At 53.4% G+C, this 26617-nt stretch overlaps 1 protein-coding gene across 2 annotated transcripts in view; it reads left to right on the top strand.

Moving 5' to 3' along the window:
• The first annotated feature begins 10505 nt into the window (after window positions 1-10505).
• ARID1A (AT-rich interaction domain 1A) overlaps window positions 10506-26617 on the top strand; it is a 62937-nt gene continuing 46825 nt past the window's right edge. For both annotated transcript variants that reach the window (XM_069875531.1, XM_069875530.1), the window contains exon 1: window positions 10506-11616. In XM_069875531.1, the coding sequence (XP_069731632.1) occupies window positions 10519-11616 (1098 nt within the window). In that variant the 5' untranslated portion in view covers window positions 10506-10518. The remainder of the gene's footprint in view (window positions 11617-26617) is intronic.

Here is a 26617-nt window from a genome sequence, read left to right as displayed (position 1 = left end):
TCCCAGGCTGAAATTCCCATTACAAGGCCCTTTCCAGCCAACCCGTGCCCTCTTTGCATTTGATTTTCCTGACCCCAAAGCGTTTCCCGTCCCCAGCAGCCACCGAGCAGCATGGAAAGTGTTTATTTGAATTATTTCCCCAGCAAAATGAGTCTCTCCATCCCTCCTGGATGGAGTGGAAAAGCACATTGGGACTCTGAAGTAGGATTTCGCAGCCACGCCGCGCGCTCCCTCCCACCACTTGCCGGGGACGCAGAAGGTGATGCAGGTTGTTAATCCAGCAGCGTTCTCACCACACTAACCTCCAAACCTGCGCGCAAAGCGGGCTCCACTCCTCCACAGGCTCTCGCTTTTCAAATCCATCAACCAGCATACAAATAATGAGGGGATTAAAGTTCTGCTCCGCCGTGCGGTGGTTGAAGAGGAAAAAGACTCGTAGGTTGGACTCGATGATCCAGTGGGTCCTTTCCAACCTAGTGATTCTATGATTCTATGATTCTATGATTCTATGATGGGTGTTTGCTAGAGGTCCAAGCGTAGTCTTCGTACAAACTACCCTCTCAAACCAGGTTTTGCTTCTCGAGTGATTAGCGTGAGGCTCATCTCCACCAGTTGACCCTCAGCAGGTTGAGGGTTAACTCAGACAAGTTCATTGCGGTTTGGCACTCTGGGTCTCTCTCCACGCAAAGAGCACGGGTGGCTCTGGAGTAAAGGATCAAGGAGACAAACCCAGTTGTTTATGTGGATATAGGACATATTGGATACGTGTGCAAGCGTTAAAGGGGGAGGACAGGGGTCTTGGAGTTGTTTTTTCACCCTTTTTGGAGATGATGGTCATAATGTCTGGTGTTTCAATGCTTAAGAGGGAGAAAGGGAACATGGAGAGGAGGGATGGAGGTACCTAAGGTTGCATCTGATCTTGGTTTTTCAATGGTTAGTAGGGAGAAAGGGAACATGGAAAGGAGGGATGGAGGTACCTAGGGTTGCATCCGCTCTTGGTGCTTTGATATTTCCTGGGGAGAAAGGGAACGTGGAGAGGAGGGATGGAGGTATCTAAAGTTGTATCTGCTCTCAGTGCTTCGATGCTTACTGGGGAGAAAGGGAACTTGGAAAGGAGGGATGGGGATATCTAAGGTTGTATCTGCTCTTGGTGCTTTGATATTTACTGGAGAGAAAGGGAACATGGAAAGGAGGGATGGAGGTACCTAAACTTGTATCTGCTCTTGGTGCTTCAACGCTTACTGGGGACAAAAGGACATAGAAAGGAGGGATGGGGGTACCTCAGGTTGCATCCGCTCTCCAAACCTCCCCCTAATTTCTAAGCAAAGTGTCCTCTACCTCTAATTATTTAGATTAAACACCCCTAAGCGCCCTCCAGCTCTTCGAGGCCCCTCTCCGGGAGTCCCCAGGAGGCACCTTTGGAGGAGAGGAGATAAAATCTTGGCCCAAAGAGCAGGGCAGGCTGGGAACCCCTCGGAAAATTCCACTTCTCACCGAGGGCTCCATCCCCGGAGCGGGCACCGGGCTCGCTCCGCTCCCTCTTTTCTCCCCTCTCCCCATCTCCCTCCATTTTATTCCTCCTCTGGGTTGGTTTTTTCCTCTCCAGGAGGCTCCCAACTCTCTCTCGGGCTCAGCTCGCCGGGAACAAAAGGCTCCGTTCCCGATCCAGCCCGCAGGGAGCAGCTTCCTCGCTGAAACGGCTGAGCATCCCTCCTGGAGAAAACCACCCCCTGCCCTCCTCCTGCCTCTCCCCAGCCTCCCCCTGCCCCAGCCCCGCCGCCTGGACCCAGACTTCCCTACAAATACCCTCCAAGAGGGCAAAATTCCACGGGAGGAGGGTTTTTTTGGGCATTGGAGCAGCCGGGGGTGGGAGCCGGGAGCCTCCGGGCTGAGCCTTTTCCCACTTTTCCTCTCCGAGCTCTCCAAACGGAGTGAAAAAAAAAAAAAAAAAAAGAAGAAGAAGAGTTTGTGCTTCGCTGGGAAAATCCAAGCGTGGAGTCGAAGGCTCTTTGCTGCCGTTTTTAACCCTTGCGGGCTCGGGGCGCAACCAGCGACCCCCCGACGGCTGCTCCTGACCCGCTGCGGGGCTTTCTAGGAATTCCGCTCCGCCTTTTGCTTCCCTTTAATTTTTCCCTTTTTTTTTTTTTCCCTCTTTTTTTATTTTCCCCTTTTTTTTTCTTCCTCTTTTTTTATTTCCTCCCCGCCCGCTTTTTTTTTTTTTTTTAAAGTAGATTTTCTCTCCCTTCTCCCAGCGCCGGGGGCTCCGCATCCCGCACCGCTCTCCTTTCTCCCTCGTATAAACGCCTCTTGTCCCCCCCTCACACTTTAATCCTCCCCCTTTTCCCACCAATTCTCTCTGGATTTCCCAAATTCCAGCTCCAGCTTTTCTGTTTCCCAGTGATGGGGGAGAGCTGCTCCGCTCCAGCAGCCCCGAATCCCGCACAAGTGCCCTAAAACTCCCTCCTGTCCCGCTCCTAAAGCCCCTGGGGGGGGGGGGGTCGGAATCTCGAGGGATCGGGGACACGGGTGGGTTGGACTCGTGTGGGGTCAGGGACTGGTGTGGGGCAGCAGTTGTGGGGGCTCAGAGCTGCGTGGGGCTCAGATTTGAGTGGATTGATGGTCGTGGGGGCTCAGAGCTGCGTGGGGCTCAGATTTGAGTGGATTGATGGTCGTGGGGGCTCAGAGCTGCGTGGGGCTCAGATCTGAGAGGATCAATGGTCGTGGGGGCTCAGAGATGTGTGGGGCTCAGATTTGAGTGGATCAGTGGTTGTGGGGGCTCAGATATTTGTGGGGCTCAGACTCGAGTGGATCAGTGGTCATGGGGTCTCAGAGCTGCATGGGGCTCAGAGTAGAGTGGATCGGTGATTGTGGGATCCCAGAGTTGCATGGCTTGGTTTCGAGTGGATCAATGGTCATGGGGTCTCAGAGTTGTTTGGGGCTCAGACTCGAGTGGATCAGTGGTCGTGGGGTCTCAGAGTTGTGTGGAGCTCGAACTCGAGTGGATCAGTGGATGTGGGGGCTCAGATATTTGTGGGGCTCACACTCGAGTGGATAAGTCATCATGGTGGCTCAGAACTGCTTGGAGCTTGGACTCGAGTGGATCAGTGGTTGTGGGGACTCAGATTTGTTTGGGGCTCAGTCTCAAGTGGATCAGTGGTTGTGGGGGCTCGGAGTTGAGTGGAGATGGGGCTCAAGTGGATCAATGGTTGTGGGAGCTCAGATATTTGTGGGGCTTGGACTCGAGTGGATCAGTTGTCGCGGTGGCTCAGAACTGCTTGGAGCTCGGACTTGAGTGGATCAGTGGTCGTGGGGTCTCAGAGTTGAGTGGGGATGGGACTCAAGTGGATCAGTGGTCGTGGGGTCTCAGAGTTGAGTGGGGATGGGACTCTAGTGGATAAGTGGTCGTGGGGTCTCAGAGTTGTGTGGAGCTCAGACTCAAGTGGATCAGTGGTTGTGGGGGCTCAGATTTGTTGGGGGTTCAGATTTGTTTGGGGCTCGGACTCGAGTGGATCAGTGGTGGTGGGACCTCAAGAGTTGTGTGGGGCTCAGACTCGAGTGGATCAGTGGTCGTGGGGGCTCAGAGCTGCGTGGGGCTCAGACTCGAGTGGATCAGTGGTCGTGGGACATCAGATTTGTGTGGCTTGGACTCGTTTGGGGCCAGGGACTCGCGTGGGACCCCAGACTCGCATGGGTCATGGGAACTGAGATTCCTATGGGGCAGCGGTTGTGGGACCTCAGGTTCCTGTGGGGCTCGGTCTCATGTGGGGCTGGGGGGCACCCCAAGTTTCCCAGCTCCCTGCCAGAGACAGGGGCTCTGGTCCTTCCCCGTGTCACCTCGAGCTGGGAAAGCAGCGAATTCCCACGTGGAATCCACTCGTGCTGCTGCCGGAGCTGCTTTCTGCTGGAAGCCCCCTGCCCTGGGCATCGACCTCGGCGCATCCTGACCCCAGCAGGATAAATCTCACACCGTACCCAGCACGTTGCCCACTCCCAGCGGACAAATAACACAATTACTACTCATCTTAGTGGCTGTGGAGCTGCAATGAGAGTGCCTAACCTAGACATGGCTGAAATACTGGAAGGAATGGGCTGGAAATGTCATTTTCTTTAGCAAAACTGCTCTGGGATAAGCTGAGGTGCAGCAGAGCACTTTTTTCTCACTCCATTCCATATTTTACAGCGCGCTGCGTGGATTGTAATGGATGGGTCTCTTGTTCTTGGGTCCAGTCTGCATATCTCAGCATCCTGTGCCTTTTCGGGGGGGAAAAAATGGAAGAGCATCCTTCCTCACCCAACTACATCCTCAGCTCCTTTGGTCCTCAGCTTCGCGGCGCCGCTGAAACACTTTTTATTACAGCAGCTCTGCCCAGTTCCCGCAGCTCTAATCCAGTCCGCGTTTGTAGCGAGTTGGAAAGCTGGGGATAATGATAACTTGTGTGTGCGAAGCGTGAGGGAGCGCGGCTGACTTCAGTCCGGTTTCCATGTCAACGATTCAGTCCATATTTGCCATCACACAGCTGGCAGAGCTCGTGTTTTTTTTTTTTTCCAAGGTGGGGAGACACTACTCCTGTTTCTGGTCCTCTTAATCTAGACCAGGTTTCCTCAACCACCTCAGTGTTGGGTTAAATGGCACGGCCACCTTCATGAAGGAGACTTCCAGTCGGGAGGAGCCAGGTGGCCTGCAGTGCCATGTGAGCGTTGGAGCTGGTCCTCAGCCTATCTGAGCAGGCTGGAGCGAGGAACGCGTGCTCAGCACTTAGGGAGACGGGGAAAGAGAAGTGTTTGCGTGCAGGGATCATGCAGGCTGGGAAAAGTGTGATGCATCGCAAGGAAAAGTCTAATCTGGATCCTCAATGGTGGTTCCAGCAGGATGGGAAAAGCAAGGAAATATCCAGTCTGGTTCCTTGATGGTGGTTCCAACAGGCTGAGAAAAGTGTGTGATGCATCTCAAGGAAATGTCTAGTCTGGTTGCGTGATGGTGGTTCCAGCAGGCTGAGAAAAGCAAGGAAATATCCAGTCTGGTTCCTTGATGGTGGTTCCAACAGGCTGAGAAAAGTGTGTGGTGCATCTCAAGGAAATGTCTAATCTGGTTCCATGATGGTGGTTCCAGCAGGCTGAGAAAAGAGTGTGGTGCATCTCAAGGAAATGTCTAATCTGGTTCCTCAATGGTGGTTCCAGCAGGATGGGAAAAGCAAGGAAATATCCAGTCTGGTTCCTTGATGGTGGTTCCAGCAGGCTATGAAGAGAGTGTGGTGCACTACAAGGAGAAGTCTAATCTGGTTCTGCGATGGTGGATCCAGCAGGATGGGGAAAGAGTGTGATGCATCTCAAGGAAATGTCTAATCTGGTTCCTCGATGGTGGTTCCAGCAGGCTGAGAAAAGCAAGGAAATATCCAGTTTGGTTCCTTGATGGTGGTTCCAGCAGGCTGAGAAAAAGTGTGTGGTGCATCTCAAGGAAATGTCTAATCTGGTTGCACGATGGTGGTTCCAACAGGCTGAGAAAAGAGTGTGATGCATCTCAAGGAAATGTCTAATCTGGTTGCGTGATGGTGGTTCCAGCAGGCTGAGAAAAGCAAGGAAATATCCAGTTTGGTTCCTTGATGGTGGTTCCAGCAGGCTATGAGAAGAGTGTGGTGCATTACAAGGAGAAGTCTAATCTGGTTCCGCGATGGTGGTTCCAGCAGGTTGGAAAAAGCGTGTGGTGCATCGCAAGGAAATGTCCAGTCTGGTTCTACGATGGTGGTTCCAGCAGGCTGGGAAAGTTCCAACACGGCGTGAGATGACTGGCTAGAGGATTTTCAGCTGTGAGATGCAGATGTTAAGAACCCTACTGGCCTCTGCTTCCCAAACGCCGTAGCTGGGGTTTCATCGGATTCTGCCTTAGAGAAGTGCTAGGTCCTCTCTGATGAGGCGTATTCCAAAATCTGCTTCAGCTCTCACAAACATTTGGTAAAGTGAGCGTCTCCTCGTTGTGTGGGTGGTGGGGAATCCAGGCTGCTTTTCACATTACAATCAACACCAGGTTTCCTAGTCTGCCATTGCGCTCCTTGAAGGCGACTCCGGAAGACTGACACGCGTAGAGAGCGCAGAGCCTTTCTCCGGCTGAAACCGAAGCTGCGGAGCTGTGGTCATTAAACTTTTGGAGCTGCTCTGGTAGGCGGCCGGGCTTTGCTTTCTGACACAGCCCGTAGGTTTGGAGTGGGGAGACGGTTGCTCAAGGCAGTTTTGGGATTAAAGAGCGGAATTCTCTAAGTTGGTCTAAGTTTAGCATCAATGGAGCACCTGAAGAAGGGTGTTTTGGCGCTGGGGTGGCCACCAGAGACATCCATAAAGCCCCTGGGCCTCACCCGTGTGGGCCTGGCCTGATGTGTTGAAGCAGCTTCTCCTTCTGCATCATCTTCTTTCCAGACCCCAGAGTTTCAGCAAATAACAGAGGTGCCTGTGAAGAGAGCACATGGGTCAACTTTTTGTTCTAACGCATTCCACGCTTTTCAGACTCTCCTGAAGAAGAGCGTCTCTGCGGTTCTGAGGTCTGCATGGGTATCCGTAAAGCCCCAGAGCCTCCTGTGTGAGATCCCAGCACCATACTGGGGTGTCTTCGCGCTATCGTGACAGCGATATCATCATTTATTACCCTTGAAGGGCTGACTGACCCATTTGTGGAGATGGAATCTCCTCTGCGGTGCAGGGTGCACCATAAAGACCTTGAAAAGGCAACTCTGTCTTTGTTCGGAAGCCCACGGGGCACTTTATTACTCTAGAACACACGTCAAATTTTGCTATTTATTGCCCCGTCCCACCTCCCAGCTTTGGAATAAAGCCCTTTGTCCCCCCCACCTGTGTTCTAGATGATAAATATTTTATGTTGTAACTTTTATAATGAATGTGAGGGTTGAGTCGACAGCAGCAGGCACCAGAATCTCCAGTTCTCGGTTCTGAAATGGCAGCCTGGACCTCAGAAGCATCTTTGGAGCCTCCACCCGTGGCTGCCTGATGGTTTCTCTCTCTCTCCTGAAAGTTGTGTTTACTTAAAACTCCCCTTTTCCAAACATTTCCCTATTCCGAAGGTGACACCCAAACCTCCAGCTGTCTGGATTCGGACACGGGGCTGTGATCCACATCACACCACTGCCATTTTTACCAATCCTAATTGGATTTTGGTTGGAAAAACCTATGAGAATTGGGTTTTATAACCCAGATAACTCATCTTTTTGTGCCTCCCGGGCTTGGCTGCAGGCCGTAACCCCTCGAAATAAAACACGCAGCTCCAGAACCCGCTGGTGCAGGACAAGCTGTGACTGGGACAGAGATCCAGGTGCATTTATCTCCTCCATCCTCCGACTTTTGGAAGGGCTGATGGGGTGGGAGAGGTGGGAAACCAGGCCTGAAACCAGAGCACGGCCTAACGAAGCTGGTGAGGGGCTGGAGAACAGGCCTCATGGGGAACGGCTGAGGGAGCTGGGGGTGTTCAGCCTGGAGAAGAGGAGGCTGAGGGGAGACCTCATTGCTCTCTGCAACTCCCTGAAAGGAGGTTGTGGAGAGGAGGGAGCTGGGCTCTTCTCCCAAGGGACAGGGGACAGGACGAGAGGGAATGGCCTCAAGCTCCATCAGGGGAGGTTCAGGCTGAATATCATGAAAAAATATTTCATGGAAAGGGTCATTGGGCACTGGCAGAGGCTGCCCAGGGAGGGGGTTGAGTCCCCTTCCCTGGAGGGGTTTAAGGGACGGGTGGACGAGGTGCTGAGAGACATGGGTTAGTGATTGATGGGAATGGTTGGACTCGATGATCCGGTGGATCCTTTCCAACCTGGTGATTCTATGATTCTAATTCCCAGTTCACTGCTTGACAGCCGGGGAGCTTTGGGACTGCCGGAGCATCCCATCCCATCCCATCCCATCCCATCCCATCCCATCCCATCCCTTCCCATCCCATCCCATCCCTCAACGCCTTGTGTCCAGCCGCGTTTAGGTGGTTTTGGTCCTCCTCATCCAGCCCTGAGGGAGCTCCCGGTCCCGTGCCCGTCGCCACCTGCTTTGGCAGGAGCGGGATCGGCCTTTTCTCGGACGTCCATGCGTGCGCGTGTGCCGTTATCGCCCTGGCGCCCCGCCAACGCCTTTTCCAGAGGGACCCAACCAGCGACAACCGCTAAAGAGTTTTTGCGAAGCTTAATTCTAAATGGAATTTCTAGGGACAAAGAAGAGGCGCTTGGTTAACCCCACGGCCCCTCTCCCTGACCCCGCGGCCGCCAGCCGGAGGGTTCCTGCTGGAAAACATCACCTCATGGAAGGGAGGCTGGGATGCTGCCCCCCCCGCCTCCGGCTCCCCCTGCTGTCATCCCCTTCCCACCCCCGCGACCTGCCACCCCCTCATCCACTCCGATTCCCGGCTCCACTTCGCACCCCGAGACCCCAACCCACTCCAGCTCCCAGCTCTTGCCCCCCCCACCCCATCCAGTTCCCAGCCTCAGGTTGGTGCATCCCCCAATCTGCTCCAGTTTCCCTCCCCGCCGCCTTGCTCCGGTTTTGCCCCCACTCCGGTTCTCCCCCACAATCTGCTCCGATTCCCACTCCCGCGATGCCGTCCCCACTCTGGTTCCCAACCCCGCGTTGCTGCCCCCCCCCCCCAAACAGGCTCCGGTTCCCAGACCCTCCCTGCTCCAGTTCACTCCCCCCAACTTCACTCTGGTTTTGGCCCCCCAGCTCTGCCCCCCATCCCCACCCCATAACCAGTGCCCCCCCCAATTCACTCCAGTTCCCAGCCATGATCTGCTCCAGTTCCCGAGCTGCACCCCCCCCAAAAATCCACTCCGGTTTGCCCCCCCCCCAGTGCCCCAGGTCCCACTCCACATCCCCCTTCCCAATCCACTCCAGTTCACCCCCCCCCTCCCCACACTCCCGTTCATTAGCTGCAGCCCCCCCCCCCCCCCAAATCCACTCCAGTTCCTACCCCCCCGCCCCCACTGGGCCCCAGTCCCCCCTCCCAATCCGCTCCAGTTTCCAGCCTCAATCCAGTTTCCAGCCTCAATCCGCTCCGGTTCACCCCCCACCCCCAGTGCCCCCTCCTGATCCGCTCCAGTTTCCAGCCCCAATCCGCTCCGGTTCACACCTCCCCCCACCTCGCTGCACTCTCCTTCCTTGGCTGCAATCCCCCCCCCCCCCCCCCCAATCCACTCCAGTTCCCGGTCCCAATCCACTCCGGTTAACCCCCCCCCATCCGCTCCTGCCCCCCCCCATGACCCCTCCCGATCCGCTCCAGTTCCCAAGCCCAATCCACTCCGGTTCACACCCCCCCCCACCTCGCTGCACTCCCGTTCATTAACTGCAGCTCCCCCCCAAATCCACTCCAGTTCCTACCCCCCCTCCCGATCCGCTCCAGTTTCCAGCCGTAATCCACTCCGGTTCACACCTCCCCCCACCTCGCTGCACTCTCCTTCCTTGGCTGCAATCCTCCCCCCCCCCACAAATCCGCTCCAGTTCCCGGTCCCAATCCACTTCGGTTCACCCCCCCGCACCTCGCTGCTCTCCCGTTCAGTAACTGCAGCCCCCCCCCCCCCAATCCGCTCCGGTCCCCCCCACCCAGTGACCCCTCCCGATCCGCTCCAGTTCCCGGTCCCAATCCACTCCGGTTCACACCCCCCCCTCAGCTGCACTCCCGTTCATTAGCTGCAGCCCCCGCTCCGCTCCCCCCCCATTACCCCTTCTCGATCCACTCCGGCTCTTCCCCCCCACCCCCCCCACCCCCAACCCGCGCCGCACACTCCGGGCCCGGCTCCGCGGATCCGCCGCGGGTTTTGCGAGCGGCAGCGCCCGCTCCTCTCCGCGCCGCCAGCGGCCGGGGCCGGCCCCGCTCCTCCTTTGTGCGGGGGGGGGGGGTGGGGTGGGGGGAGTGGAATGGAAGGTGGTTGAGGAAGGCGGGGGGGGGGGGGGAAGTGTGGGGCGCAAACAGGCTCCGCTCCGGTGCCGCGCGGCTCCGCTCCGGGTTTGCCAGGCGGCCGCGGCGCTGGGTAAAATGGCAGAGCTGAGCCTCGTGTCGGCCTGAGCCCCGCTCGGCGCTTCGGAGTCGGGAGCCGCCGCGCCGCTCGCCCAGCCCGGGGACGGCGCCCGCCCGCCCGCCGCGTTCCCCCTTCCCTCCCTCCCTCCCGCCTCTCCCCGCACCGGGAGCCCCCGTCCCGGGTCCCCCCCCGACCCCCCTTTTCCTCCTCCTCCCCCTCCCCCCCCCCCCCAACTCCCTCCTCCCCTTTCTCCGCCGGCTGCAACCGAGGAGGTACAGCGGGGCCCGGCCCCGGGAAGCCCAGCCCAGCCGAGCCCTCCCCGCCTCGCCAGCCCCGAGCCCGGGGGGGAATGAGCCCCCGCTGCCCTGAAGAGCCCGCCGCCGCCTGAGCGGGGAGCAGCAGAGCAGCGCGGCCTCGGCCCGGCCAGGCAGGGAGGGGAGCGGCGCTCGGGGCGGGGAGGGCGGTGGGGGGGGCGCCGGTCCGGGGCCGGGGGGGGGGGCGGCTGGGCGGGGAGGGGGGGTGGACGATGGCAGCTCAGGTCGCCCCCGCCGCCGCCAGCAGCCTGGGCGCCCCGGCTCCATCCGAGCTGAAGAAAGCGGAGGCGCAGCAGCAGCAGCAGCGGGATTGTCCCCCGGAGGAGGCGGGGGGCGAAGCGTCGGAGAAGCGCTCTGAAGGCGAAGAGACGGCGGCGGGGAAGAAAGAGCTCCAGGACGGCTCGGAAAGCAACGGAGGGGGCGCGGGGGTCGAGCCCGACCTGAAGAACTCGAACGGCAGCGCGGGCGCCAGGCCCGCCGCCACCACCACCGCCCTGAACAATGCCCTCCCGGAGCCGCCCGGGGGTGGCGGCGGCGGCGGCGGCGGCAGCAGCAGCGACGGGGCGGGGGCGCCGCAGCCCCAGCCGCCTCCCCCCGCGGCCGCGCTGCCCCCGCCGCCCGCCTACGGGTTCGGGGCCGCGTTCGGCCGCGGCGCGCAGGCTGCGTTCCCCCAACATGGCGGACAACAAAGCCCTGGCATGGCAGCGCTGCAGAGCGGGGGCCTGGAGCAGCCCTACCCGCCGCCCCCTCCTCCGCAGAACTCGCACGAGCACGGCTTCTCCTCTTCCTCCTCCTCCTCCTCCTCTTCTTCTTCTTCTTCCAACCACCAGTACAACTCTTACTACGCCGTCGGGCGCAGCGCCGCTTCCTACCCGCCTCCTCCTCCTCCTCCTCCTTCTTCCCACCAAGCCTACGCCCTGAGCTCCCCCCGGGGCTCCGCTCCGGTCGCCGCCGCCAAGTCCCCGGTCGCCGCCGCTTTCCAGCAGCAGCAGCGCTTCGGGGGGATGGGACCCTCCGGAGGAGGAGGAGGAGGGGGAGCCACCCCGCAGCCCACCGCCACCCCCACCCTCAACCAGCTCCTCACCTCCCCCAGCTCCGCCCGTGGCTACCAAGGGTACCCCGGGGGCGACTATAGCGGCGGGCAGCAGGACGGGGCAGGAGGCGCCGCCAAGGGCCCGGCGGCCGCCGCCGCGGAGATGGTCTCGCAGTACGGCGGGGGCGGCAGCGGCCAGGGCTGGGCGCCGCCGCGGAGCCACCACGCGCCCGTCAGCCCCGGCGGCAGCGGACAGAGCCTCGCCCGGAGCCAGCAGGTACCGGGGAGGGACGGGACGGGGACGGGGCTGGCCGGGAACCCCTACCCCCCCCCCCCCCAACCTCTCTTTCTCCCAGCGCCGCGGGGAGAGCTGCCATTGTCTGGGCCTGCTCGCTCTCTAAAATGGCTGCCTCGGCGCCTTCCCTTCCTCCCTCCCTCCGCTCCCTTTGCGGCGCCTTTGTGCGGGGCGAGCGCCCGGCGGGATTCCCCACCTCGAAGGGGGCTCCTGGGGGAGGGGGGGGAGACCCCTGGGAGGGGCGGCTGGGGGGCTCCGGGGCGCGGGGGGGTGGGGGCGAGCCTCAGCTCGAGGTGCAGGGGGGTGGGTGGAAAGCTTTGAGCTCGTGGGGAAGGGGGGTTGGAAGCTTTGAGCTCATGGGGAGGGGGCTTAGCAAGCTATGAGCTCGTGGGGAAGGGGGTTTGGAAGCTTTGAGCTCGTGGGGAAGGGGGTTTGGAAGCTTTGAGCTCGTGGGGAAGGGGGTTTGGAAGCTTTGAGCTCGTGGGGAGGGGGCTTAGCAAGCTTTGAGCTCATGGGGAGGGGGCTCTAGCAAGCTTTGAGCTCGTGGGGAGGGGGCTCTAGCAAGCTTTGAGCTCGTGGGGAGGGGGCTTAGCAAGCTTTGAGTTCATGGGGAGGGGGGTTTGGAAGCTTTGAGTTCATGGGGAGGGGGGTTTGGAAGCTTTGAGTTCATGGGGAGGGGGGTTTGGAAGCTTTGAGTTCATGGGGGGGTTTGCGAGCTCTCAGTTCATTGCGGAGGGGTGCAAGCTTTGAGCTCATGGTGGGGGGTTGGAGGCTTTGAGCTCATGGGGAGGGGGTTTTGCAAGCTTTGAGCTCGTGGAAGAGGGAGGGTTTTCAAGATTTGAGCTCATGGGGGGCCGTTTGCAGGCATTGAGCTCGTGGGGAGGGGGATTTGCAGGCATTGAGCTGATGGGGGGGTTTGCAAGGTTGAGCTCGAGGTGTGGGGTGGGGGGTTGCAAGCTTGAGCTCTCGTGAAAAGGGAACAGGGGGTGGTGTGGAGGTTTGAGCCTTTCCTTTGTGTGGAAAGGGTGGGATGGGGGGGATTCAGGTTTGAGCCCCCAGTGAGGGGCGGCCAGGAGACTCCAGTGCATGGGGTGGGGGGGTTGCAAGTCTGAGTCCCTGGTGCAAGGGGGGTGGGGGGCTCCAGTGCGCTGGGGTGCAGGTCTGAGTCCCCCGTGCTGGAAGGGCGAAGGGAGTTGCAAGCCTGAGGGCTCAGTGAGAGGTGACCCGGGGTGGGGGGGGAGGCGGTTAATGCCTGGCCCCAGGGCCACCATGGCCCTGGCTCCCCACCAGGAAAGAGGAGGAGGAGGAGTGGGGGTCCTGCACCCCCGATTGGGGTCCCCCCGGGGTCCACTTGACGTGATTTGGGGTCATCTTGACGCTGGGATCGGGCCGTGCGGCTGGGAGAGCGGCTGGGCTGTGGGAGCAGCGAGCGCGGATGGCTTTGGTTTGGGATTTGAATTATGGAGGTAAAAATCCTTCTGTCAAAGCCAGGAGACAGTTGGTCTTAGGTTGACATCCTATCTGTGATCTGATTGGCTCCCCTCGCCTGCTCTTGGCCATTTATAATTGCCTCTGATGTAATGGCACAACCATCCTGATGAGCTCATAAACTTCCATGCTCCGCTTCTCCGCCAGCCCCGGACCCACGGGCAGCACGGCCGCTGCCTTCCTCCTCCTCCTCCTCTCCATCCTCGGAACCAACCGTGACCTTGAGGCGGTTGGGAACCCCGGACAGCCGGCATTGTGCCCCGAACAAAAGCCGAGGCGATGGCGTTTTGTTTGTACCTTGGGTTTATTTTGCTTGCAATGGTTTTATCCAGCCTGGAATAGAGTCAGTGTTGTCGGAACAGTGGCAGGGCTGCACTGCACAATGGGCTTGCTGTTTATTTTGGTTATGTGACTTTCCCTTCGGTATAAATGATTTCTTTGATGGATCTGAGGATGCGTTTGTTCCTGGCTAAGTTTGGGCCCTTTCAAGACTGGGGCTGTTTGGATTCTTTATGAGATGGCGAATGTCGGGGCGGGGGCTCTGGGATGTGTTACAGCCTAAGGAAGGAGGAAAACCAAGCAACCCAACCCAAAGTTGGGACCGAAGCACCAAAAATGGTCAATTATCCATTTCCAGTCGATGGAGCTTTAACGTAGGACAGGCCTGGGCCTCTGGCTGCGTGTCACGGGGCACGTTTTGACGTGCGTTGAGTGAGCACTGGTAGCATCTCCATCCCCTGAGAATAAAGGGATGTGTTGCAGATGGTGGGGTGCTGGTTGGGGTCAGGCTGTGCAGTATCACCACTCCTCATCTTTTGAAGGAGGGCAAACAGGAGAAACAACCCCGAAACCCTGAGAAATACGTTTATAGTTGTGTGTAGCATTGCCTGCTTGGAAATACGGATGCAGAGGAGAAAGCGGAACAGTACACATCAGACATTTTAGATACTGGGAGCAGAGGTGCTGGGATCTGATCTGGAAACTCTGCTCGAACGCAGGTTACTTTGTGTTTAGATGTGTGTCTCCGAACCGGCCGTGGCCTTGCGTGGGATGGACAGACTTCCCTTTTCACTCTGTGTACTTCGCTCTAACTTCAGGCCCTGGGTCGGAGACATTTGATGCCGTGTGACACGCAGCCTCCGGAGTTTCCCTTCTTGGCTCAGTACTTGTGTCGATCCGAAAGCTGCTTCATTTTTCGCTCCTTGATTACTGAAAGCAACGTCTCCTTCAGCGTCTCGAACTGCTTAATTGTCTTTTCTGTCAGATTGAAAGAGTGTTTCCTGGGAGAGTGGATCTTAGTCTCAGCTGTGGTCATCAAAGTGTCCGGCGGTGGCTGGTAGCGAGCGTTTGATTATCAGCCGCGAAGATTTCTCTCCACAGGCAGATGTCCGTGTTTACCTGCAGGAACATTCAAGGCAGATGTCAGGGTATTTACTTGGAGGGACTTTTTGTATCCTGAAAAATTTCAATTTAGATAAAATGTGTGCTAAAATACGGCGTCAGATTGAACTTTTTTCAGGTATTTTTTTACAGCACACCTGACAAAAGTGTATTTGTGTCGGTGGCCTGATAGGAATTTGTAAAGGGTGGTTATTTTGTCTTGGAAAGCTAATTTGCCTTGATTCCGCGAGCCGCTGATGTATAGGGTGGTAATTGTATCTCGTCCCATAAACTGGAATTATCAATGAATAGCTGTTCCGGGAATTAGTTGAACTTTACATACACTATTTGTACTACCTGAAAAGTGAACCATCAACCTCCCTATCCCAAAAACCAAACAATCCCCCCCACCAAGTCCTTTTTGTGCCAAGGATTATTTGGCTCAAACCAACAATTCCTTTTTTCTTTCTGCTGGAATAAAAGGAAAGAGCAGACATGAAAAAAGTTTCCCCATGTCATCTGTGCTGCCCACAAGAAATGGTTGATTAATAATAACACTCTAGTCCTAAATTAACAGCCTTCTTTCACTGTGTGCTCCGCTGAATTCCCTAGATTGGATGAATTTAAAGCTTTGTGTTTCTTCTTTGTCTTGTGCAGTGATGAACAGAGTGGGTACTTAACACCCAACTTCTGAGAAACTCCGGGAGAGCCGAGGAGAGTGTAATTGGAGAGGGGAATGTAATCCATCTAACTAAACATGAGCGCGAGAGGCATCTCTTGGTGCAGGCTTGGAGAAGATGGTGTGGGAAGAGCGCGGGGTTCCTCCAGTCAGGAATCCTTGGGATAGTAAACCTGAGGTTTTGGGGATGGGATTGTACAGAAAAGCGCCTTTAATTCTTTGTGTGTTTTATGGTTAATGGATGATGCCATAGTTTCATCCCAGTGCTCATTTGGAAAGGCAAAGTAGTCTCTGGGAGTTGTTTGGGTAGAATATTTTGGGTGATAAACCGAGAGTATGGTCCCTGTGCAGAGGTTGGCTCCAGCTGGTCTCGGGAGCGTGGAGGCAGACGAGCCTTGACTGCCAGAGAGGACTTGGCATTTTTTTTTTTTCTGATGACTTTCATAGCTGGGAAACGTGGAGTAGGAGGAAGAGATCCGAATGGCTGTTGTGCAGCTTGTGGGATGGAAAATCTGTGGTTTTCTCTGGGAACGACTTGTGAGAATCAGACCAGGGATCTTCTGTTTTCAGTTTTTCCACCTCTGTCCTGGGTTTGTTTCCACCCTCTTCACCTGAATGATACGCTGGCTTTCCCAGTGTCCTGGTGCTTAAGGGAAGCTGCTTAAGAGAAGGGACTTCCCTCCCTTTAGTGGATGGGCATTCCGCCTGGTACGTGCTTTCCCTACATCTCATCTCCTCTAATGGGAGATGCCTTTGGATCGCATTAAACACTGCCGTCTTGGATAACGTCCTCCTGAGTGCACGGGCATCTCCCGGCCTTTGGTGTAAGTTCAGGAAATGCAGTTTAAAAATCATATGCTAATAAAAAACCTGCTTTTGGGCCTGTTGCCATACCATAGCTATTTTTTGTTGATCTAGATCTCAACTTTAGCAGCAAGCGAGGCATAAAAAATGTTGGTGAAAATATGTTTGTGTTTCTTTCTTTTTTTTTTTTTTAAAAAACTGAATTGGCACCGAATGGCTCTGTGCTGCCAATGAGCTGTGATATCTTGGAATCGGAAATTGAGACCTGGCTTCTGTTGGTTTGTGTCACCAGGTTTTTCCTTGCTTAGCATCATAACGTTAGGAGCATGCAAGGTGTTGTACGCACTGGATCTTCCCGCACAAAAAGAGAGTGGTACATCTTTTTCTGGGGTAGAGCTTGCTGCCGAGTGAGTGATTTTAGGCCGCCTTTGGTTTAGAAAAAGTAGGAGAGTAGCACTAGTTTAATTCAGTTAAGGTTTGGTTAATCCCAGTGCAGACACTGAAGGTTTTACCTTTTCAAATAGGCTGAGCTAGTTAGAAGCGAACTGGGGGTTGCCTGTTTTTTCTATAATCTCCTGCTTTCTGAAATACTGTCTTCCTGATGCTTGGTTTGGAGGTAACTGATGCTCCCTGGCAGGATGTGTGTAGGATACAGGACGGTGAGCCTCAGTTCTGATTCTCAACTGGATCTCAGTTTTCTTTGCCTTTGTCACCACCAGTTAATTGGGACAAACAACTGGATTATTGTCTAGTACGGTTTTCCTCTGTGGAATGGGGTGCGTAGTCAGGAACTGGTTTGGGTTGAAGAGAATCTTAAAGCTCATCCAGTCCCACCCCTGCCACGGGCAGGGACACCTCCCGCTGGATCAGGGGCTCCAAGCCCCATCCAGCCTGGCCTTGAACCCCTCCAGGGATGGGGCAGCCACCCCTGCTCTGGGCAACCTGTTCCAGGGCCTCCCCACCCTCACAGCAAAACATTTCTTTCTCAAATCTCATCTCCATCTCCCCTCTTTCAGTTCTCCAGGTTTCCCCACCTGCCTTATAATAAGTGTAAATGTGTTGCTGTCGATCCTGATTTGCTTTCTGGGCTGGGGGAGGGTTTGCACGTGGTCCCTTTTGTAATCACGTTGGTTGCAAGACAGCAGTGTGATTTCTGAAACGCTGTATCTTTGACTTTTCACCCTTTGTTTTCTTGGCTGAGATACTCGGTGGTTTCTTAAAACCATCCTTTTTACCTGCTATAAATTCTGTTCCCAGAAGCAACTGCTCAGCAAAGGGGCAGATCCTCTTCCCTGTTCTTAAATAATCCTGGAAACCGGGGCGGGGGGAAGCGTGCGAAGCAATGTTCTGCAGTGTAGCTGTGTCCTAGTGTTCTTGTAGGCATGGTATGTTCATAATACTTTGTTGTTTTCCATAGTCCTATTTGAGAGCACTGTCCGTGAACTTCTTGGTACAGAAGTGTTGCATGAGACCCTCCTTAGCAAGGGTCTTATGTGAGGCCCATGTGAAAAAAAGCCATTGGCTTTCCTTCCATCAGAAAATAATGCTTAATATTAGGCTAAATAATGCAGCTGTTTTATCTCCACCATTTTTCCTCCTACTCTTTTCAAAGGAACGCCGCCGACTTGGAAATCCAGTTTTTTACCCTATGAATCCGAACCTGTGATCTCGGTAATTAAAATATTAGAGGAGAAAGATGCCCTTTCCAGTTTTTTACTCTTGTGTATTTGAACTTCTTTTGTCTAGTCGGTTTGATTTCAGTCTTTTTTTTTTTTTTGAATTGCGACTCCTGTGTGATGGATTGCTCTGGGGAGAAGCTCGTCAGCGTGCCACTGCCCAGTCCTTGCCAAGAATGTTTGAAACTTTCGAGTAGCAGCGGTAGCGAAGCCGAACCCGAAGGCAGCGAGCGTCGTGGGGGGGATAAATGAAAAAGATAAGCTCATCAGTATTTAGTGTTGCTGTTCCGGCACTGAGCTTTCCCTTCTGGAAGGGTCCTTAAACTGAGAATGCAAAGCATCTTCTCTTTTGTTCTGATGGAGAAAATAAGGGAAATATTATTCCTGGGAAAGAAAACCGGTTTTGAGGAGAAGTCAGGCAAAAGTGTGGTTTTTATTGTCCTGCGCTGATTTCAGGAAGTTCAGCCTTGAATTTATCCGGAGGTTACGCGTATGCGGTGGTAAAACTATACTGGAAGTCTGTAGCCAAAGCTGTAAATCTCCAGCAAGGAGTGAATGACAGGAGGGATTGGAGGAAAAAAGCTGTTTTCCTTGGCACGCTGGACCAAAACTGAGGCGGATTCTGTCTGGGTCCCTGCTCTCCACCTGCTCCTGGATGACATGGGAGGAGCCGATTCCTTTTTGCTTCTCGTTTTAGTGGCTGGGAAAGCAGGGGAGGTGGTTGCGTGGAGAGACCATGGGTGCTTTCTGTGGGCTTGGGAAGAGCACGCCGAGGTTATAAGTTGATTCCAGTGAAATTCCAATCATAAATGTCACGTCACCTCCGCTGTATTGAGCATGTGCTTGTTGTCGGGACTGGAATTCTGTAGAAGCCAGATTTCAGGCAGGCTCTTGTTTCGCCCTGCTACGTGGAGGAGGAACGTGGGGTCTGAAGTTCTTACACCGACTGTTTTTCAGCGGAAGCTGCTGAGATTCCGATGTGGGAACTTGCCAAGGTGAGGCACTAGGGGTGGGACAGGGCGGAGTGTGGAATGGAGGCCTTCTGGGTCTCATCCTCTGCTGTAAGCACAAGCCCATCTCTCCTCCGGAGTATTTAGTTTTAACTGGATATCTTGTTAAGACCCTTTTAATGGAGTTGTGCGCTCAGAGCAGCAGCGCCCAGGCCTCGGAGGCTCGTTGGGCAAAAGCAGCAGGGCTGGAACGGGAGGAGCTGCTTCTCTCCGGGCTGAGCTCATGTGCATATTCCTGTAGTGCCTTAATCAGATGATGATAATGTTTGTTACATATGGATGAGGGAGGGCTTCCCGGTTTGTACTGTGCACCTGCACTCCCAGGGTTGTAACTCAGCAGCTCAGTTGTGGAACTTGAGCATTTTTGGGGGGATTTGAACTCCAGCGAGAAGAGCCTTTCCTGGTTTGCTGCTGTGTTTTTTGGGGCATTTCTGAGTCTAAGGGACTGCTCAGTAAGTATTTACACAATGTAGGCATGAGCTTTCTGTAGGGGAATGGAAAGGATGCTCCATAATGATAGGTAAACTTGATTAAAAACTACTGCAGAATTTCTCAGCATGTAATTTTTTTTGTTTTATATTTTCAGAGTAAAATAGCTGTAGCCTGAATCTGATTTCTGATCAAGTTCTTTATTCACTCCTACCCCTTTTTCTCCCCCCTCCAAAAAATAAAAGGCATCAGTTCATTCTGTAAACACAGTAAAGACATTTCTTGTTACGAGGGTGGAGATGGATATGTGTGTTAATTCCTGTGACGTTCCCATGAAAAATCAGTTTGCATAAATAACTCTGAAAAAGTTACTACTCCATTATTTATTGGTGTTCTATGCGATAACCAGCACGTCATTATTTCTCTGAATTAGTTGTAGGAATTAAAACCGTTTCTAGGACAACTAACTTTATTTTCTCTTTTCCTCTTCTTTTATTCAACTTGAGTTACATCTTTTCCTTCTGGATAAATAATATTGTGTCCAACTGTCCCAGGAAGCTGCAAGTTCTACATGGGGAAGTGTTCTTAGAGATGCTGATGGAGGTTTGTGGGTGTGTTTAGCCCTGTGGTGAACCAGCAGGGACTGGAGAACACTGGTTTTGGTGGGATGTGATGGTGATATCTGGGATGTGGCTGGGAGCAGAGAGCGTTTCGGTCATTACCGTTGGCTGAGGTGGGCCGTGACTTTCCATTCGGAGAGATCCTGCGCCTCTGAAGTTCGGAGGACTCTGGAATTCCCCCTCAGGGAGAAACGACTGTGTTGAACAAGTAGTTTCCCCCTCCCGTCACTGGTGAAATTTCATTCAGGTTTGACTAAGAGAAACCCTGAAAATTACCATTTCCCCTCTGATGTCAGCTCTGGGCTGGCATCCTGCCTGTGAATAACTGAAGAGGAATACTTTAAATCCTGTGCTTGGGATACAGCTGCGGCTGCACCTCCAGACACCTGCCCTGGCCAAGAGCTGGGATACGCTCGGCCTGTTGTGTGACGACTCTGATTGTCGCTGGATTTGTAGTTCGACACTGCCGGTGTCCAGAGAGGTGGTTTTGGCAGCACTACTGTATTTGAAGAAGCATCAGTGCAGGTGAGGGGAGGGTTCCTTCTCTGGAAATGGCCATTCTGGTTTGGGTTTGTGGCACTGAATTTGCCCCTTTTGGTGAGGAGAATGTGCAGCGTGGTCTGTGCTGCCTGCAGAATCCCTGCTGTTGCTCCACTGCCTGTGTTACCTTTGAGGATGACTGTTTTTCCTGTTGAGCAGAGGGCTGGATCCAGATTCGAATGGTCCTGCTGTGTGGTGGGATCAGTCATGCTGGAGGGTGAGACAGGTGGCAACCGATGTGATAGAGCTGCCTTGGTTGACCAACATGATGGAGCTGCCTCCATCTCTCTCTGTGTTTTGTTACCCTTAGCATTGGACTTAAGGAAAATATTTCAACTTTAGTTATCTTAATGGCGTATCTGTTGTTCTTGGTCTCCTTGGGCATGGAGAACAGGGGTGGAAGTGTGCGGTAACTGCTTTTAGATGTGTTCCTTTCTTCCTGTCCGCTGGTTCTTGGGGAGGAACTTCCCAGTTAAATTGTGGAATGTCTCCCTTTTCTCCCTGGACATCACAGTGAAGGGGTTGGACTGTCCTGCTTTGCCACCCAAGCCTCTTCCAGGATCCTGCAGCTGCCTGGGCTCACTCTGCATGGAATCCTTCCAGCAGTCCTGTTTGGAGTTTCATACTTCACACAGTCTGGTGATGGATTTAAAGTCCAAGTGATGGGAGGACTATGCACCCTGTGCAGGTTTAGGAGGAGAATCTGGTATTCATTAACTGTATGTAAATAATTAAACTGGTGCCAGGCTGGAGGTGGTCTTCCCTCTGCTTCATTCCTTGTGAAATGGTTCAAGAAGTTTTCGCCTCCGTGCAGAAGAGGCATTGAAACGGTGAAAATGCTGGAATTGGTTAAAACTGGATATTTTTTTCCTTTAGATGAAATATCTCTGACTTTGTGATTGGCTTTGCTGATAAAGGAAAAGACTTCCTATTCCAGATCACTTTCTGAGCGTGATCTTGTGTTCCCAGGAACTGTTTTGTGTGCTGTGTTGGTGGTCTTGGAGTCCTCAAGTCTTGCCCTTTGTGCTGGGGAGGGTGAGGAGGGTATTTCTTGTTAAAAAAAACCCAGATTCATTTGCCTGTTGTTGTATAGGAGATTTGTGGCAATTGTAGTGGTTTGGATCCTCTGGAAAGTATTCAGGGCAGCTGCTGGGTGTGATGGATTGGAACTTTTTTCTTTTTTTTAGGTTGTTTTGGGGTATAAAATCATTATTAAGGTTGGCAAGACCTTAAAGATCATCAAGCCCAACTGTTAATGGGGTAACGGGACTGTGTTGCAGTAGGAACCATGTAAGCATTAAGTCTTTCCTCATCTTTCAGTTTATTGTTATGGACCAGCAAGTTTCTCCAGGTCTTGGAAGCCTTTCTTGGCCTCTGCACTCAGCAGCTGGGTGCAGGGGGTTATTCGGAGTGGATGCTCAGAGCTGCTGTCTCTCAAAATCGAGGTTCAGGTTACACCTGGAACAGTTTTCTTTGGGTTTATGAGAACTCTTTGCGTTGGAAATGGTGTTTCTGGCTGCTTGTGGGCAGAACGCAGCTGCCCTGGAAGGGGGAAGGGGCTTTCAGGTGAGGAGCATCCTGATCCTGGATGAGGAATAGGATAAAAAATACCTGTGTTCAGCTCGTGATCTGGAGGAGAAGCAAAATACTTGTCTGTCTGTCTGCTCTTGGATGTGCTGAGAGTCCTATCCCAAATTATCCCACCTGCCTCTAGTCAAGGGATATTTCTAAAGCGCTGTCCCTGGCCTTCCTGTTGGGTTCACAGTGCCCAACAGCGTTGCAAAAGCTTGTTTCTGTGTTAATTGTGATTGATTCCCTTACAATCGAGGACAAGATTTCCTTTGAATCAGCTCTGTTGATTTGGTGTCAGGAATTAAAATCAGATGAAGCGATTCATGTTCCGTGATATTTCCCAGAGCAGTTGAGTGCTTCCCAGCTTTCAGATTTTGTGTTTTGGCCTTTCACCATCACCTTCCTTCTCCGGAGCGAGGTGCTTGTATGTTGTCCGCGCGCTCACGGATAACTCATTAGGTGCATTATGTCGGGAGATCACGGTATAATTTGCTGCTGTGCTTTAGAGTGCGGATTTGGCGGCTTTAACGCTGGATGCAGAGTGTTCAAAGTGCACTGTGTCAAGGCAACAGCCAACGGTGAGCGCGTGTTAAGGTTCGCTTTAAACCCAGTCGCTCTGTGAACGGCAGTAAACTGCTCCGAGTTGTTGCTGCTGTCAAGGCACAGTCATGTCTTCCTTTTCTCTTCTGAGTTGTCTTAGAGTTTCTTGTTATACCTGTTCCTGAAACCAGTGAAGCCTTCGCGGCGTTGGCTGTTCCTCCTCCCCCCATGGCATTGGCACAGTTGTGCATTTCTCTATCTCCTCGCCAGCTGCCGGCACACACTCCTTCCAACTTGCTAAGCAACTCCTCACGTTGTTCACTTTGCTGGAAAAGAAGCTGGATTTTTCTGTGTGTAGATGGAATAAAAGCCCAAGGACAGAAGGGAGCGTGGGGTTGTGGACCCAGACCTCAAAAATCACTGTTACTGAGGGCTGGTGGGTTTGTTATTATAGAATCATAAAATGGTTTGAGTTGGAAAGGATCTTTACAGGTCATCTAGTTCCAACCTGGCAGGGACACTTCCCACTGGATCAGGGGCTCCAAGCCCCATCCAACCCTGGCTTGAACCCCTCCAGGGATGGGGCGGCCACCCCTGCTCTGAGCAACCTGGGCCAGGGCCTCCCCACCCTCAGCATGAAAAGTTTCTTCCTAAGATCTAATCTAAAATTCTTTTTTATTTTAAAACCATCATCCCTTGCCCTCTTGTTACAGGCCCCGCTAAAAAGCTTTTCGCCATCTTTCTTATCAGCTCTTATTATTCTTTTAATCATTATTTTTAAATAACGGTAACCTTGTGTGCTCTGAGCCTGGGATTTGTGTTGGACTTGCCAAGAGTAATGAACCTGAATCTCGACACCGTTGGCTTTGTGAAGGCTCTGCTAGTGCATCTTCCCTGCTGTCTGGGAGCTGGCTTGGCTGCAGCTTCTAGTTTCTTGCCTACGTAGTCTTCTCATCTCCCCCAGCCTCCTCTCCTCTTACTGGCGCAGGCACGACAGCGGCTCTGCTTTCTGGATGCAAATAGCTCCGTTGGGTATAAATACTGGAGCTGGGTTGTTGCTTGCTATGAAGTTCCCAAGTGCATCCTTGGTGAATGCAGATGGTAACTTGTCATTACTGCAGTTTTAAATATTTTTGGTTGCATGGGACTGAAGTGGAGTCTTGACGGCTGAATTTTAAGGCTAAAATAAGAGAAGGTTCAATAAAATCCACAAAAATAGCATCCGAATTTGTCAGCTGCTGTAAGGAGAAGGGAAATAATGTTTCTTGTTCTTATTAGCAAAACAAAGCTTTCCCTTGTATCCTGTCGGATCCCTCCTATGGAATGGAATGCGGTGGGGGTGAGGAGGGCTGGATGGGGTTTAGGGTGGAATAAGCTGCTTCCTAATGAGGTGGCGCCAGGGCTGACCCCAGTGACGTACAAAATGTGCCATGAAGGTCAGCTCCTGCCCTGTGACTGAGGTCTGCTGGAGGTGCTCTTGCTGTAGTTGTCACCCCGTGCTCCTGGCTGCCGTAAGAATGTGCTCTGGGGCTGAGCTGAGCTGCCTCGATTCAGAGCTGAGGTGGTGTCCACTGCCAAACGCCAAGGTTGAATCCAGGATCTGGGAGGTGATGGACCCTAGAGCTTCAGGCTGACTTAAATGGAGATTGCCTCTCTCTTCCACAGATCATTCCAAAACTTAGCTTTCTTGGATTATCTCAATCTTCCTCTATCGTGCGTTATACACGCTTTTAAATGAATTCATTTGTTCTGCAAAAGCAAGGGAGAGCCTGCGCAATTCTGTAACGCAGCTGCTGGAAACTGCAGGCCCCGACATGCAGCTCTTACTAAAGCAGGAGGCTGCTCCGGACGAGGTGGAGCTCTGTGGAGACGAGGTAGCCTCCAACGGCTGTTCCTCTTCTTTCCATCAGCGTAACTGCATCCTCCTCCATCTTAGTGTGCTGTACGGTGGAGCTGGATCACTGGAACCTTGTTGTGGAGCCCCGTCCTGGTCCAGAGGTGCTCCTGGGGTGTGCCTCTATCACCAGCGTGGTGAGAGGTCATGGGGATTTGTTTGTCTGGTTGAGTCTGTTCAGCTACCCTTTATTCTGGTGTAAAATGAGACAAATTTGCAAAGCGATGAGGTATTCAAATACAGATTTGAGCTTTCAGACAGACACGAGTGGGTAGAAACCTGCAATGCTGCATTTTATGGATAAAGAGCTAGAAACGAATTGCTTTTGGAAAGCCAGGAGGTTGTGCTGGAGATGCTTTATCAACTCCTGAGCATGCACCAAGACTCATGGCATTTCTGTGCAGAAAGGGCTTTTAATGAATTGATAAAACTAACTTTGTTCTGGAAAGTAAACTCCAGTGACCCTCTTGCATTGGGCCTTCCTTCAGGCCTTGAGTTTTGGAAGAGGTCCACCTTGTTTGGTAACAAAAGACATCTGTCCCTGAGATCAGCATTGCTTGTTTTAAAGGAAGCGGGGGTTACGGGGAATTAGCTGGATGGCTGGAGTTTGCCACAGGTCGCAGTTGTCTCAATGTGTTTACGGGGCTTCTGGAGTGCTTAGCGCAAATATTTTGTGTCTTGCCAGCAATCTGGAACAGCTCCTCTCTTCCTGATGGAAATTAGATCACTTAAGTAGTGGTGACAGTATAATTCTGCTCTTCCATCCTAGCCCTTCCTCCTCTCGCTTTTTTTATGGCTTGCTCTTGGCCCGGGCCCCGTTCTGTGGTACAACATGAGCTTGCTCGCTCCTTCCAATGTGTAAGTAGCGCTGGAACGAAAACGCTGTAATGAGACACTTACCCGTCTTTTTGTTGACTTGCCTCCAGTTCATTAGAGGAGACGTAGGAGGTTGGCTAAACTTAAAGCCTGATTTAATATTCGGGAAGGAAGTTTCTTTCCATCTTAAAAAGAACGCCACCTCATTACAATTATTGCATGTTCCTTGGGATCATCTCCTGTGGAGTGGAGACAGTTTTCTTTACATCTTGGTGTTGCTTAGGTTTTGGGAGGAGTCAACACTGGCACTGTGGAAATCTTGGCTGAGCGCTGTGCTGCTACGGTGAGCTGCGGGCTGAAAGCGAGGGAATAGTGTATGTGATGAGGAAGAAATCATGTTGTTGTGCTTAAATATAAGTTGAAATTCCTGGTGATCATAGAATTATAGAGCAGTTTGGGTTGGAAGGGACCTCAAAGCCCATCACTTCCACCCCCTGCCATGGGCAGGGACACCTTCCACTGGATCAGGGGCTTCAAGCCCCATCCAACCTGGCCTTGAACCCCTCCAGGGATGGGGCAGCCACAGCTTCCCTGGGCAACTGGTTCCAGGGCCTCCTCACTCTCATTGTGAAGAAATTCCTCCTTACGTCCAGTCTAAATCTGCCCCTCTTTCAGTTTATACCCATTGTCCCGTCCTATCATTACAAGCCTTTGTAAACAGTCCCTCCCCAGCTTTCTTGCAGCCCATAAGGATGGAGCAGGTCATGGAGCAGGTGATCTTGAGTGCTATCATGAAGCACATGCAAGAGAATCGGGTGATCAGGCCCAGTCAACATGGGTTCACAAAAGGCAGGTCTTGCCAAACTAACCTGATTGCCTTCTGTGGCAAAGTGACTCGGCTGCTGGATGAGGGAAAGGCTGTGGATGGATCTTCCTGGACTTCAGTAAAGCCTTTGACACAGTTTCTCACAGCATTCTGCTTGAGAAACTGTCAGCCTCTGGCCTGGACAGGCGCACACTCTCCTGGGTGGAAAACTGGTTGGATGGAGGGCCAGAGAGTGGTGGGAAATGGAGTTAACTCCAGCTGGAGGCCAGTGACAAGTGAGGTTCCCCAGGGCTCCGTGCTGGGTCCAGCCCTGTTCAATGTCTTCATCAATGACCTGGATGAAGGCATCGAGTGCACCCTTAGCAAGTTTGCGGATGACACTGAGCTGGGTGGGAGTGTGGATCTGCTGGAGGGTCGGGAGGCTCCAAAGGGATCTGAACAGGCTGGATCCATGGGCTGAGACCAATGGCAGGAGGTTTAACAAGGCCAAATGCCGGGTCCTGCACTTGGGGCACAACAACCCTGAGCAGCTCCAGACTAGGAGAAGTCTGGCTGGAAACTGCCTGGAGGAGAAGGACCTGGGGGTGTTGGTTGACAGCGACTGAACAGGAGCCAGCAGGGGCCCAGGTGGCCAAGAAGGCCAGTGGCATCTTGGCTTGGATCAGAAACGGTGTGGCCAGCAGGTCCAGGGAGGTTCTTCTCCCTCTGG

The sequence above is a fragment of the Phaenicophaeus curvirostris genome, chromosome 23, assembly GCF_032191515.1.
Source record: "Phaenicophaeus curvirostris isolate KB17595 chromosome 23, BPBGC_Pcur_1.0, whole genome shotgun sequence".
Lineage (NCBI taxonomy): Eukaryota > Metazoa > Chordata > Aves > Cuculiformes > Cuculidae > Phaenicophaeus > Phaenicophaeus curvirostris.
The sequence above is the reverse complement of the archived record's forward strand: the minus strand, read 5'-3'. Positions and strand labels throughout refer to the sequence as shown.